We start from the raw sequence: 14,073 nt of genomic DNA, 5'->3' as shown, positions 1-14,073 counted from the left end.
AAAAATTATCTTTCGCACAAAAGTATAGTGTAACGGCATTTTTTACGGAAATGTTCTTTCCATGCAGGGGGTAGCCAGATAAGTTGGAAAATTACAGAAATGCCAGAGGATGGCTCTAAAACAAAAGTGCCTTCCGTGTGTGGGAGGGGGGTGGGTATGAATATTTTTTTGAAACTGCACATTACAGACTTCACTGAAAATTCTTCAATCTTTAATCTTGCATAAAACATTGGGGTGTTATAAGATCTCTTAAAAAGGTCATGAAATCGGCAGCGAAACACTTGTGTACCAACGATGTTTAATATATAGATTTAGCCAGGGCTAAAAGCGGAGCTCCCATTAATAAATTTATATTTTAAATCAAACAATAAACTTGTAATCCACAAATCAGTTAACTTAAGGGCACATTCATGTGACTTTTGAGGGAAAGGATAAGTTATTTTAGAGTGAAACATCTTACATCGAGTTGATAGCCTAAATATATGTACACCCAAAAAATAGCAAACATCTTCTATCACATTCAAGAGCCATAATGGCTCTTGATCACAGTAGATTAGGCCTCGAAAACAAATTCTTGGAAAACAAATCAGGCCGCATTTTTTTGCGTTCGACAGGTTTACTTTACAAATCCTTGCCAACAAATCTGAGGGTGTGTAAACCAACCTTTTATACTTTTTAAACATCACATCTGAGGTGAAACAGTACTTTTCATCATACAGACCTTGGAAAGAATACGGCATTTCACAATTTTTCAATGTCCAGGACGATCAATCGTGGGCTTTTAGCGAAACCGTTCAAAAAATTTCCAAAATCACCCATACAGCCAGCCGGTTCTCATTTTTAGTGCGAGCTGTCAGTGTGGTCGAGTGTTTGAATGATTTATTAAATGGAGATACGCTTCAACATAATAACGAATTTATTATCATTACTTTTTGTTATTTAATCGTTCCAGTTATAACGATGTGTAATCTTATAAAGCGTTTGATACGCGCGACATTAAGTACTCCTGCAAGCGATGTTCATGAACGATGACAACAAACACCACGGACAAGCGATTAAAATTGCAAGAGAGACTACTAACAATCAATAAAAGAAATATAATTCGATAAAACATTTACAGAGACAACAATTTTCATTCACGAAGACAAGTATTAAAGTGTCTCTAAAAATCCTGAGTCTTTAAGCTTAAAGCTTAAGCTTAAGTTTATTTTGTTTTACTTTCAGCCGGCCTCCCGGTGTTTGTTTTTTTTTTTCAAAGATGAACTCCTCGAAGCAAGAAAATCACTCAAAGTTTTCTTTCTACAGCCAAATTTATAACTATATATTCTTCGGAACGTTTTTTTTCTATTTGCCGTGAAAAAAAAAATCTGAAGGCCTTTTAAAGTTCTGTAAGCTTATATCAAACCTGATACTAGATCAGATCATTGACTCAAATCTTAACAAACGTGCAAAAACTTGCCGCATAAATTGTGCTCGACTTCATGAAATTAGATATAACAAAAACAAACATCAAATACAATAATTACTCAGGCTTACCATTCGAGATTCAGTTCCTGAAAGATATCAAGGAAGGCCATAGTTGCTTGAGACTTTTGAACCCTCTTACGCATTGAGCGAGGTGAAAGACGAAAACGATGCCATCCGAAATCGGATTACCCAATTTTGACAGGCGACGCATTTCTCAACCAAAAACCCAATAAACAAACCAGCCATGGATAACAGAAGACTCTTGATAGCAGCTGTATTTCATTTTGTACATCCAGTGGAAAAAGATAGTTAAAAACATCACAAGTTGACACAAAACTCTGTCAGCTTTAGCTGTCAAAGTAAACAACTTTCAAGATGCTGCATAAATTTTCCGCATGAACTCACCTGTCAAATTTTGACCAATCAGAGTACAAAAATTGGACGTAGAGCGTGACCAACGTGTGACCATGGTAAGAAAAGGTCTTCCCCGCCTTTATTTTTAAAAAAGTGGCTGAATTTTCGCGTCCGAGGTCAGTTTGAAATCAAAATCTTGACAGTGCGGGGCCATAGTGACATAAACACAACATATTTCATATGAATCATTGGAGAAAATAGACTTGAGCCTGCGATCATTCGAAACTGGTAATTTGTCAGCGGATAACTTCAAAAAAGTACTCGACCTCGATGGGTCGACACTTGAGCCCGCGGTACGGTCAGGTGACACTGGTCAGCGGATATCCTGTTTTGACAGCTGTCAATTGATCACAACATTGATGTACAATTAGTTTTCTATTGGGCTCCCAAACTAGCTAGAAATTGTGAGAGAAAACATTGGTTTCCCTGTGGTGCGGACGGACGGTCGGGCGTACGGTCACGTGATTACCAAATTTTCTCGGATGGGTAGATTACCACATTTCCTTAGCTATGGAGCTCCGTCCACGCGCGCACTTCGCGCGCGGGTGGAGCTCCGCTATAACATAACAAAAGTAAATCGCGCGCTCTGATTGGTCAGTTAGCCACTACCATTTGCCCGTGGGTGCACGCCAAGAAACTGAGCTAGCGCGGTAAAATTTAGGCCAATTCAACAAATCTCCTCTCCGGACGGTAAAATACACCGATGAAATGCACAGATGAAAAGTGGAAGTTGAAGAAAATACTAAGCTGCCGTTTTGAAGGAAAAAAGACAAAAGATCAAGCGACAAATTTGCTCTGGATGAATTAATCACTGTTTTCCTCGCGGCTAGAATCGGCTGAAGGAAAATCGAGCGAGAGAAGATTTAAGGTACATTTTGTGTGTTTTTTATAGATGAGAAATTTTGTTGGAAATGTAATTTATCAATTAGCATTGTGTTATTGACTTTTTGGTCAAGCTGATGCTAAATTCAAGCAAATATTTTAGGAATCACGTTTGCATCGATTAAAAATGTTAATTGAGCTTAAACGGGCACATTACGCTGGAATAAGCGAATTTCATTTGAGTACAGAAACATTTGGGTTTTCAAATAGCTTTTTCAAAAATGACTTCTGTGTGTATTATTTTGTGCCTCAGTGTTCATTCATAACTGTCGTTTAGAGAACGGTCGAAAAACAACAGCTTCAGCGCCGGCTGTGTGTCGGCGAATTTCAGTGGCAACTTTGACTTTCATAGCTGGATTTCCCCAGTCAGATTTCGATACAAAACTAGTTAATTTCTTCTTAAAATTAGTGTTACCTATTATTCTAAAGGAATTACAGTCAAATTTTCTCATTTCTACTTTACGTTTATTTCAAAAAATGGCACATAAATAAGCTTGACAATTATTTCATTTACTTTAGTTTTAGCTTATTTTTTAGAGTCTTTTTAGTTGGTGTTTACAGTTGTAGCTATAGTTTTCCCTTAAAGTTTTTACCCTAATATTAAGAACAAGTAGACAAATGCCATTCAGAATAACAACGAAAAACGTTTTGCAATTTACCTGAAGACGGAGAACGGTTGATTTAGCAGAAGAAGACTCAAAGGGGTGGGTAGATGGCAGCATACATGAACTCGGACCGATGACTCAACCGAAGGCAAATGGAAAATAATTTTGTTCTCTTTTGATCATGTTATAAAAGAAATGGTAAACGTTGCAGCTGTGCAACCATGGGGTTATGGATGCACTTGGGTTCTGTTCATTTCGGTTCTGTATTGGGAATCGGTCAAGCGCAAAGTGGCCCTGGTTGCTGACTTGGACGAAGGTATCGCAAATCTCCTTGTGTTTTTTAAAAGTTTAGTTTAAAAATGGTTGCTATGCCTTTGAAGATCTGTCAAGTTACGAAGAGTGTGCTTCGCTTCGATTTAAGCAGGAAGTTGAATATTCCTATACAGTGGCCTTCCGGTGTAATCAGGTCAGTTTCTTTCATTAAAACACTTACTTGCTTTCAATGATGTGATAAACACGTGTTGATGTACGTGCAAATCAGGGCGTAAGAAGCTAAGGCGTTGAAACAAGCGGGGTCAAGGGATATAGCTGTTATACAAGGGTCTGGGTACTACCAAAGAGACAAAACAAGATGGGGGCCATTATACTGGACCGTCAGAGAGATTGTCTAGCGAACGTAAGCCATTATCCCGTGGTATTCATTTACTGCAAGCAATAGCGAAGGAGCAAATTATTTTTTTCTTACGCTCGTTTTCTGTTTTGTTCAATTTTTACCCCGCGAACAAATATCTGTACTGAATATAGTTCCACCTCCGTGACCTGTATTGAAATTTTGTGACTTGGTAAGAAAATGGCATCACAAGTCAGATGATAGCACTGACATCATTTCTAGACCAATATTATCGGTTCTCTACTTCAGTTTAATATCAAGTTGTGTAATTCATCATCTGCTGTGGCATTTTTTTTTTTTTGCTGCCCGGTTTCAAGGCTAGATGATCTGTTTTCACTATTAAAGTTTGGATTTATTGGTGTACATCAGTATTCTTCTCTAAACACCTAATTGAGCTCTCTCCAATATTGAGCGTTACAGTTGGACAGATTGTGAAAACTTATAAGTCCGGGTAAATTTAAAACATAAGAAAATCATCATTGTTTTTATCTTGTACACTAATACTACTTTGCAATGAAGAATAAGTGTGTGAAAAAAATATAATTCACTGCCCTTGAAAAACTAAGAAGAGGTTGCAAGAACACAAATAAGTAGCCCAGCAAATATTTTTGTTTGATAACAACAGCTTTTTGTAATGAAATGGTCACTGAAAACTACTCATACAAGACATACTAAGGGACTTAAAAGAAACTAAACATTCATAAGTCTTACATCGAAACCAGACATTGCTACGATCAAGATCAGGATACGCGAGCAAGCGTAACGGTGATAATGGTCTCCGGCCTTCGGCCTCGGTGGATAACACCCTCCTCGATCTGCTTAATTCTTCATATCCTTGGAAAGCCGAAATCATTAATTGCTTTATTATTCATTCAAAGTTATTCCTAGTTTAAAAACATAGCTAAAACATGCTTACCTGCATCGATGTTAAGTTCATCTTCGATAGTGTACGTTTAGGTTTGTCCAGCTCCGCAAATATTCTGCAAATAGCAGATGTCGCCCTCCGAGTTGTCTTCTTGCTGTTTTTGCCGTTTTTTTTTTTTGCTATCATTTCGCCTAGTTCCAGCTGCAGTTTTTGCTCTTGAAACGAGTGAAATGTTCGCAATTTTTTTTTTACAGCCAAAAACAACTTAACCTCGTCTCCAGGTCTTCACGGTAACAGTGCCTTAACCTGTAGCGGGCTGCATTTTTGACGTCGTTTCCTCGTTAAACATAAAATTCTTCCAAATTAGGTCATCAGTAACTGGTTATGGTGATTTGTGCGTGTGCTTTTAGCCAATCAGAATTGGGGAAATATTTTGAACGAACAATAATGTAATTTAACTGAAGCAATAAGCGATATTGTCTTTGAATATTTTCTAGTGCCAACCAGCTCTAACCCAAATCTATCTCCAACAGAAGTTCTTAGTAAGGAAGCCACTGTTGCCCTTTCTGTTGTTGGAGCAATCCTGTTCCTCTGTATCGTCCTTGGGTTCGCCTTCTTTTGCTTTAGACGCCATCAGCGGAGGAAAATTGTGGAGCATCGTAGTCAGTTTTTTCCAGTATACACTGGAAAACACCAGGTAAAATACCATGTAAAACGAGCTTAAAATGAAACCACTACACAACAGCCAGTGCCTGCTTAGATTCTGCAACTTATTTTGGCTGAAAATGATGTTTGTTGGACTACGTAAATTTCACACCCCTCCCATTCCAAGGTCATACTCAACACCTACAATGACAACTTTAAACGCGGAAAAACGGAGGAGGGGGATTTCTTTTACTTCTGAAAATTTTGTCTCAGAGGAGCAATCAAATTAGAAAAGGGGTTTTATAAGCAAACGTCTGTCAACCTTTGTTCAAACATGACAGCGAACATAAAATGAATTGCGATCTTTCAATCTTCATCTTGATTAACGTCATCTCCTTTGATATGTGAAACGTAGGTGACTTTACGTGGAGTAGTTGAATTTCTATGGACAGCCAAGTTAAAAAAGGGAATAAAAAATTTATCGTCAGAGCCGGTTAACGTCCGTCGCAAAACGCGCATTAGGACTAATTTTTCACGTAGTAGTCATGCAATTAAGTTTGGTGGCCCGTGCAAAGTTGTCGTTTTTGGTTGTTAATCCGACCCGCTACTGTTTTACCTTCTCGTTACCGTCGTCGACTCTCTTTTGCTAAAAATCTTTAGTAACCTTTCGAAAGGCAGGGTTGCTTTACTTATGGCCACTTTACATTCGTGTAAACTCTCATGGTGTTGGACACTTTTGAGAATGATTATACATTTATCAGCATCTGAGTTGCTTGTTCGAGGCCAGTCGACAGACATAATTTGCAAAATTGCAACCATAGATTGCTCCTCGTTTTAAAATAGATTTATACTCACGGATAGTAAAGATAGCTGACATTTTCTTCATTTCATGTGTTTATTTGTTTATTTGTTTATTTTTTCCTCCATTTATTTATTGTACAAGCCATTTATATTGTATTACAAGATTTGAAGATGAAGATGCTATTTGCGGAATAAATATCATGTTACATGAATAAATGGAGAGGGCAGGATATAGTTCAACTAATTACTTGCCCTTTGATTAAATTGCAGTTTTATTTAGGTTAAAAGAGAAAAAAGAGAAAAGTATAAACCCTATGAAACTAGGCTACGAACCAGTCTGTTCCCCCAAAATAATCACGACGTTTTTCGTTCACCTACCGTGAACGAGGTGCCGAGTTTGTTTGCGGAGTGGCCATAAATTTAAGTCTACTTTTCAAACCTAAACTGGCTTTTGTTTATTCTTTAACTCGATTCAAAAAGTGATCCATTGCCCTGAAATGGCCTTCTAAATTCAGGTAATACTCATGAACCAAACAGTTTCCAGTTGGAGGGAATGAACTTACCATTGCTTAGACTAAATAGGTCCCCGTAGTATTGTATACGTTAAGTAATAAAATATTTCTTGATTGTTTTAGATTGACCCTAATCGTACACTGCTTGAACAATGTAATGATCTGCCTTATGACCCTGATTTCGAGTTTCCTGAGGAAAAGCTCATTCTTGGGGAGTTGTTAGGATCAGGGGCCTTCGGAAAAGTCATTAAAGCAGAGGCTATAGGAATAAACAACTTTAGTCCCAGAGACAAAAGTCAAAAGAAAAGTCAGCGGCGACCTAAAATATTTCGTCAATACAGGGCCGGCCATGCGTACCACGATCCCAGAGGCAGTGCGTTCACGAAGACCATCGTAGCTGTAAAGACTGTTAAAGGTAATGTTTCAAGTCAAGAGATCTCTATTTCAACTTGTGTAACATTCACCATGGAGCAAGGATGGATGGTACTTGTCGGGGGTTGGTGGAGGGGGACAAAAAGGAATTTGGTTGACAGCGGAGCTCCCGCGCGCGCGAAGCGCGCGCGCAGCGGAGCACCATGGGTAAGAAAATTTGGTAAACTATGCATCCGAGAAAATTTGGTTATGACGTAGCGTACGCTCACCCGTACACACACTTCATGTAAGCCGATGTCAAATGTCACAATAGATCTTGCACAACTTGACTAGCCTCTTAGTTATGTAAGCCATCCGTATGAGTACGATTAGATTGACAGCTGTCAAAATCAGACATCCGCTGACAATTATCACATGACCTTCTCGCGGGCTCAGATAAAAGACCAGTCGTTTTGCCCCTATATATAAGCTAATATAATATGTCACACCTACCAATTCAACATAAAAACGAAACTACGCCGGGCAAGGCTGTCAGTTGGCTGACAGTCATTTAAAGTTACATTAGCAAGCCAAATTAAGGTCAATTGACAGCTGTCAAAATGGGATATGTGCAGACCACTATCAGAAAACTAATAACGTGGGCTCAGGTTCGCTCAGGTACACGATCTGGCATTTTCCACTACATGTCTGTTAATTCGAATATTCGCCATTCTAATGAAGGTTAATTGACAGCTGTCAAACTAGAGTATACGCTGACCATCATCACCTGAGTGGATCGCGGGCTCATTTTTCTATCCATTGAGGTCACGTAGTGTTTAAAGTTTTGCGCTGATATTTTATTTGATCACGGGCTCAGTTCGAAGCCCCATAGCTTTACAGAAAATCTATCCATCGTAGAAAATTCGGCAATCACGTGACCGTACACCGACCACCCGACCTTCCGTCCGTCCGCACCACAGGCATACCAATGTTTAATCACACTTTTACTAGCTAGTTTGGGAGCCTGCAACCTGATATTGTACATCCATGTTTTGATTAATTGACAGCTGTCAAAATAGTGTTTCTGCTGACCAGTATCGCCTGACCGTATCGCGGGCTGAGGTATCGATCCTATTCTTTGAAGGTATCCGCTGACAAGTTGCTACTTTTCAAATGATCGCAGGCCCAAGTTCAATTTTTTTAAAATGCATATGAAATAAGTCGTGTTTCATGAGCTGCGCTTTTAAAATGTTGATTTCGAACTGACCTCGGACAAGAAAATTCAACCGGCTTTTACATTTCCATGCAGGAAAAGCAATCGCTTTTGACTTTTCTCACTGTCACGCGTTGATCACGCTCTACATCCAATTTTTATGTTCTGATTGGTCAAAATTTGACAGGTGAGTTTATGAGGAAAATTTATGCAGCGTCTGGAAACTTGCTTACTGATAGCTGGAGCTGACAGAGTTTTGTGTCATCTTGTGATGTTTTAAACTGTCTTTTTCTACTTGGTGCAGTGTACAAAATGAAATACAGCTGCTATCAAGATTGTTCTGTAATTCGTGGCTGGTTTGTTTATTGCGCTTTTTGTTGACAAATGCACCGCTTGTCAAAGTCATTGGAAATCCGATTTCGGATGGCATCGTTTTCAAAACTGATGAGCTTACTCACTTGCCCTTGCTTGAGGCGTAAGATGGTTGAAAAGTCTCAAGCGATTCTGGAACACTTGATGACCTTCAGAATCAGCATCTCGACTGGTAAGCCTGAGCAATTATTGTCTTTGATGTGTTTTTTTTTTCGGTTTCCTGAAGTCGAGTGTATGGTTTATGCGGCTTAAGTTTATACACGAGCAATGATCTACAATAGTATCAGGTTTAAAAAGCCTTTAGACATTTTTTGACCCGCAAATTCAAAGAAAAGGTTCCGAAGATTATTTAGTTATGATTTTGGCTGTAAACAGAAAGCTCTGAGCGATTTTCTTGCCTCGAGTTCATCTTGAAAAAGAGCGAACACCGGGAAGCCGGCTTAAAACATAAATAAGCTTATGCTTACCTGACTCATGATTTTCTGAGACACTTTACTCTCAATACTTCTCTTCGTGAATGAAAATTATTGTCTCTGTACATGTTTCACCGAATTAAATTTATTTTATTGATTGTTAGTAGTCCCTCTCGCAATTTTCATCGCTGCACCGGTTGTTTCCAGTCGAACATAAACATCGCATGCAGGAATACTCAAAAGAGTTTGGATAGAGTGCGAGCCAGCGAGCCATGCGAGCCATGCGAGCCATCTGAAAACCTATCTACACGAACGATGAAACCGTATCGTTTTCAAAACGCGCAAAGCGTTTCTAACACGTTTCTAAATCCTTTCTCTTGATTACGTGGTATGCCACTTTTAAAAAACTTCAAGAAAAGACAGTTAAGGTTTTAACACCAGAATTTAAAGCATTTCTTTCCCCGCTTGGATCGATGTTTAGCGTGAAACCACGCTTCGTTGCTTCAACGAGACACTGCGTGCGTCGATTTGCTCGGCGATTTCTCTATCATGTTGAAGCGTAAATGGTAACTCTATTGATCGTACTGCTAATTTGGTGCCTGTCAAAAGTGAGAACCCGCGCGTCCGGCTGGCCGAAAAGTTATTTTGGGAAATTTTTTTTATCGTTTTCATTAAAAGCCCAAAATTATTACCCTGCAAATCACATAGGACCAGATTTTTCTAACAGAAAAGTCCCGGCATTATAGAATTCTCTTCATGAAAACGCTTTATAATTCAATGCTATAATTTGTTGTGCAAAGGAAGCGCGTGCTTTGATCGTCGTGGATATTGAATGAGTGCAAATTCTCTTGCAAAATTGTGAAAAAACTGAAGAATTATAGGTTTAAACAGGGCAAAAAAGAACAAATTCTGTCCGAGGTCTGTATGATAAAAAAAGGGCCTTATAGTACTGTTTACCTGAGACGTGATGAGAAAAAGTATGTTTAAAAGGCTGGTTTACACGCCACCAGATTCTTCGCCAAGATGTACTAGTAAACTAAACTTGTCGAACACAAAAAATCCGATCTGATTTTTTATTTTGGCCTCTCTTTTAGACAGAGGAATGCAAAGTGTAAATTGGCTGCCACTAAGGACTATCGTGGCGCATGTGTTTCTTAAAACTTTATTTCGGGGTTGTCCAGTTATCCATAGTCTCTCTAACGGAGCAATGTTGGAGAGACTGGTGAATGCCACATTATGATGCAACAGCTAATGCAAATACAATACACAAATAGGTCTATTTGTTTTCTAGGCCTAATCTACTGTGATCGAACATGATTGCTATTTTTCGGTGTACAAATAAGACTATTTACTAACTCGACGTAAAATTTGTTTTACTCTTAGTCGGTCAAATTCTGATTTTTCTGTAAAATCACTCAGCCTTTGCCTCAAAAGTCAAATGAATGTGCCCTGATCTGTGGATTACAAGTTTATTGTTTGATTTAAATTATGAATTTATTAACGGGAGCTTCGCTTTTAGCTGTGGCTAAATCTATATATTAGTTACTGTAGCAGCTGATAATATGCAGGGGAGGGGACGAGTTACCAGGTTACCTGCGCGGTAATGATTTGGGAGACAGGGTAGGGTTGATTTGGGAATCTGTGCCTACCAGTGGAAAAAACTCCAGCCATATATGCCCCTGGATTCAGCATGGGTGAGGTGGGCAATTCGCGTAGGGCCTCTCATGCATGAATACCGTTCGTGGTTATTCCTATTGCTGAGGTTTCTGCCCAGTTAAACTGAACGTCGCTTGTAACATTGTCACATGGACTCCACTAGACCCGGTGGAAACTGCATTTTTTTTTAACTGACCGAGTACGATATTTTGGGACTTCAGGGGAAGCTACTAAAGAGGAAGAAAGAGACCTAGCATCAGAGCTGAAAATTCTAATTTACGTTGGAGAACACAAAAACATTGTAAACCTCCTTGGTGCTTGTATCAAGCGAGATCGTATCCTTATCATTCTGGAATATGCACCACATGGGAGTTTACAAAAGTTCTTACGAGGCAAGCGAGATGTTTATGAAGCAACCAGGACTACGACTGCGAGTGAACCAGAGATAGGATTGAATATATCAAATCTTGTAAGCTTCTCTTACCAAATATCCCGTGGAATGGAACACCTGGCGTCTAAAAAGGTAATGTAGTAATGTTGTCCCGTTTAAGGATTCCCACATTTCTGAAGAAAATTCAGTTCTAGCAAGAGCTGTAGTGGCTCTTGGTTGTAATATACCTTTTCGGCTTATGTTTTATTTTCCCATTTCACATCACGTGATGTTCTCAAGGCGATACATACATATGCTCATGGATGCACGAGCAAAGGACAACTTTTGAAAGGAACGGTTAGCTGGGGTACCATCAAGTTGTCTGAAAAGGGAAGACAAAACATACAAGCTAAAAGGGTCTATTCTCCAGCACTTGATTATTTTCTCCGTTTGGCTTCAAGGAGTTTTGTCCTGATTTAAATCGATCATTCGACTCTAAATCTGCGCCTATTTATTTGTTTTTCGCGTTTAACAGAGTATGACTAGTTGAACCGGGGCGCTTGAAAGATTATTATCCAATCAAATCGTTTGAACTTACCGTCTTTTTTTTTGAAAACAAGAGATTCTCTGTTAATGTAAACGGACCAAAAAAATTCAATGTGCAACTATGAAACCGTTGATAACTTAAAAACCGTTTGAACTTACCTGACCTTTCAGGAATTAGCGCTTAAATTTAATGAGAATCTTTTGTTTTCAAAAACCGCCATGATTAGTATGACTTGTGTTTGGATAATCTGTTTCCAAAAGCCCAGCTTTGAGTATTCGCATTGTAAGAGTTTATTATGAGTAATAAGTGGTAAAACGTAAAGTAACTCAGAGAGAGGAGACCTAAGTAGCCAAAAGCTCGCGCAAATGATTAGAAAAAGCAACATGTAGGAGGATAAGGTTACGGGAACTCAGAAGCGTGCGCAACAGCTGTGCATTAGAGACCTTAAGATACCCCGAAATCGGTGTACGGGTAACGGGTAGCGCCATGTTTTTTTCATTTTGTGGTGATGTCATCGACCTTACCCGGTAGAACCAGCCGTTTTTCCGGGGTAGACACCAGTTTACCCGTAGAAGATTTACGAGTAGCTGCAAGTCCTACATGATGGAGAAACGAGTAAGTTTTTAAGACTTTTTAAGTACAAATGTAAATTGTATGATTCCTTGGCAATGTTATTGCACGGTCTGTTCAAATATTTTTGCCAAATTTGAATTTTAGCTGTAAAGAAAGCGCTTCAAAATGTATTGATTTTGGACCTCAAATGCGCAGGTTGAACTCTGAAACGATATCAATTTGTGGCGGTATTTGGGGGGATTTCTGAGAATTGCTCGAACGTTTGAGTTTCGCAAAAGAAATAGCATTGAAAAATTTAGCATGGGAGTCACTGTTGAAGTTGACAATCAAGGAATTGTTTGGTGATGTGCCTCGATCAAATGGCGGGGTTTGCGGTAACAAGCTTTCGGTCGAGGGATTTCCCGCCAAGTTTCTTAAAATCTTTCTATGATATTTCAATAAGCTTATGTATGAATGAATTATTTGTTGCAGCTTGTTGTTAAGATATGAAGTGTAGAATTTGAGGGAGATTTTGTAAGCATTAAGCGACATGCATGTACAAAGTTAATTTTGCGTGCTTGTTCTTTTAATTCTTCGGGTATCTTAATCGAAATAGTCACGCACATGAACATTTTACGTGTACGGGTACACTACCCGTACCCGTACACCGATATCGGGGTATCTTAAGGTCTCTATTAAATCAGCCATAAACCGGGAGCGAAAGAAGCGAAGACGTAAGTGTCTGTAGCGTTGGTTTCTCACTGACAATTCAGCGTTCGAGAGTAAGTGAGGAACATTGTTTAACAATGTTTAGTCTTTATTTTCTTTTACTTTCTGTAGCGTGTGCACTTCCTCTGTTGGTATAAAAATTGTTTTTCCTGTTTTTACTGTGATTATTATTATTGTCATCATCATTATTATTATTATTATTATTATTATTATTATTACTTTTTAAAATAGCAAAAATCTTTATTAACATATGACCAATTAACATTCCAGTATCACAGACTAAAATTTTGATGAAATGAAAATATTAAAACTAAGATCATAAAACACTAATTTACAAGCTCACCCAATTATCGACTTTCTAAAATTAGCGGACTTATTATTATTGTTATTATTATTATTATTATTATTATTATTATACTATTATTATACTATTATTTTTATACATTTGTTGAGTCACGGTACGGTACGGTCACGTTTTCTCGGAGGCAAGGATAATTTCTTAAAATGTTTAAACCAGCTTTTTTTTGGAATTGTTTATAGCCAAAAGTTTCCGATTATCGCCAGCATTATTATTTATAAGAATGACTGACCGAAGAAAATTAAAACCTAGACGCAAATGGACGGAACAAATGAACGCCGATCTTCTAAGCTGCAAACGCGAGGCCGTGGCTATGACACTATTGGAACAACCACCGCTGGATGGTAATGGGAGAAAAAAAGGCTATATCAGAATTATGAGTGAGCTCTGGGATGCGAAAGGATATGGAGATCTCGGACTCTCAAACCAGAACTTACGAGATCAAGCAGCTAGACTTGAGAAAACGCTAGAAGAGAGCTCAGAAAACCTATCGTGGGAGACACAGACGGACGCAAATCCAAGAGTTCTCGCTCAAAGAATCGTGTCTACGGATGCTCAAATCGAAGCAAACTCGAGAGGCTTTTCGACCTTTTCTTCTTTTCCCATAAATACAGATTTCTCTGTTCTTGAAGAAACAGGGAGTGAATCACA

At 38.7% G+C, this 14,073-nt stretch overlaps 1 protein-coding gene across 1 annotated transcript in view; it reads left to right on the top strand.

The window, feature by feature from the left end:
* LOC140923743 (coadhesin-like) overlaps nucleotides 1-11,437 on the top strand; it is a 39,278-nt gene extending 27,841 nt beyond the window's left edge. The window contains exons 5-7 of the mRNA XM_073373814.1: nucleotides 5,437-5,600; nucleotides 6,985-7,276; nucleotides 11,088-11,437. Of these exons, the coding sequence (XP_073229915.1) occupies nucleotides 5,437-5,600; nucleotides 6,985-7,276; nucleotides 11,088-11,398 (767 nt within the window). The 3' untranslated portion in view covers nucleotides 11,399-11,437. The remainder of the gene's footprint in view (nucleotides 1-5,436; nucleotides 5,601-6,984; nucleotides 7,277-11,087) is intronic.
* The last annotated feature ends 2,636 nt before the right edge of the window (nucleotides 11,438-14,073 follow it).

The sequence above is a fragment of the Porites lutea genome, chromosome 13 (assembly GCF_958299795.1).
Source record: "Porites lutea chromosome 13, jaPorLute2.1, whole genome shotgun sequence".
Taxonomy (NCBI): domain Eukaryota; kingdom Metazoa; phylum Cnidaria; class Anthozoa; order Scleractinia; family Poritidae; genus Porites; species Porites lutea.
The sequence above is the reverse complement of the archived record's forward strand: the minus strand, read 5'-3'. Positions and strand labels throughout refer to the sequence as shown.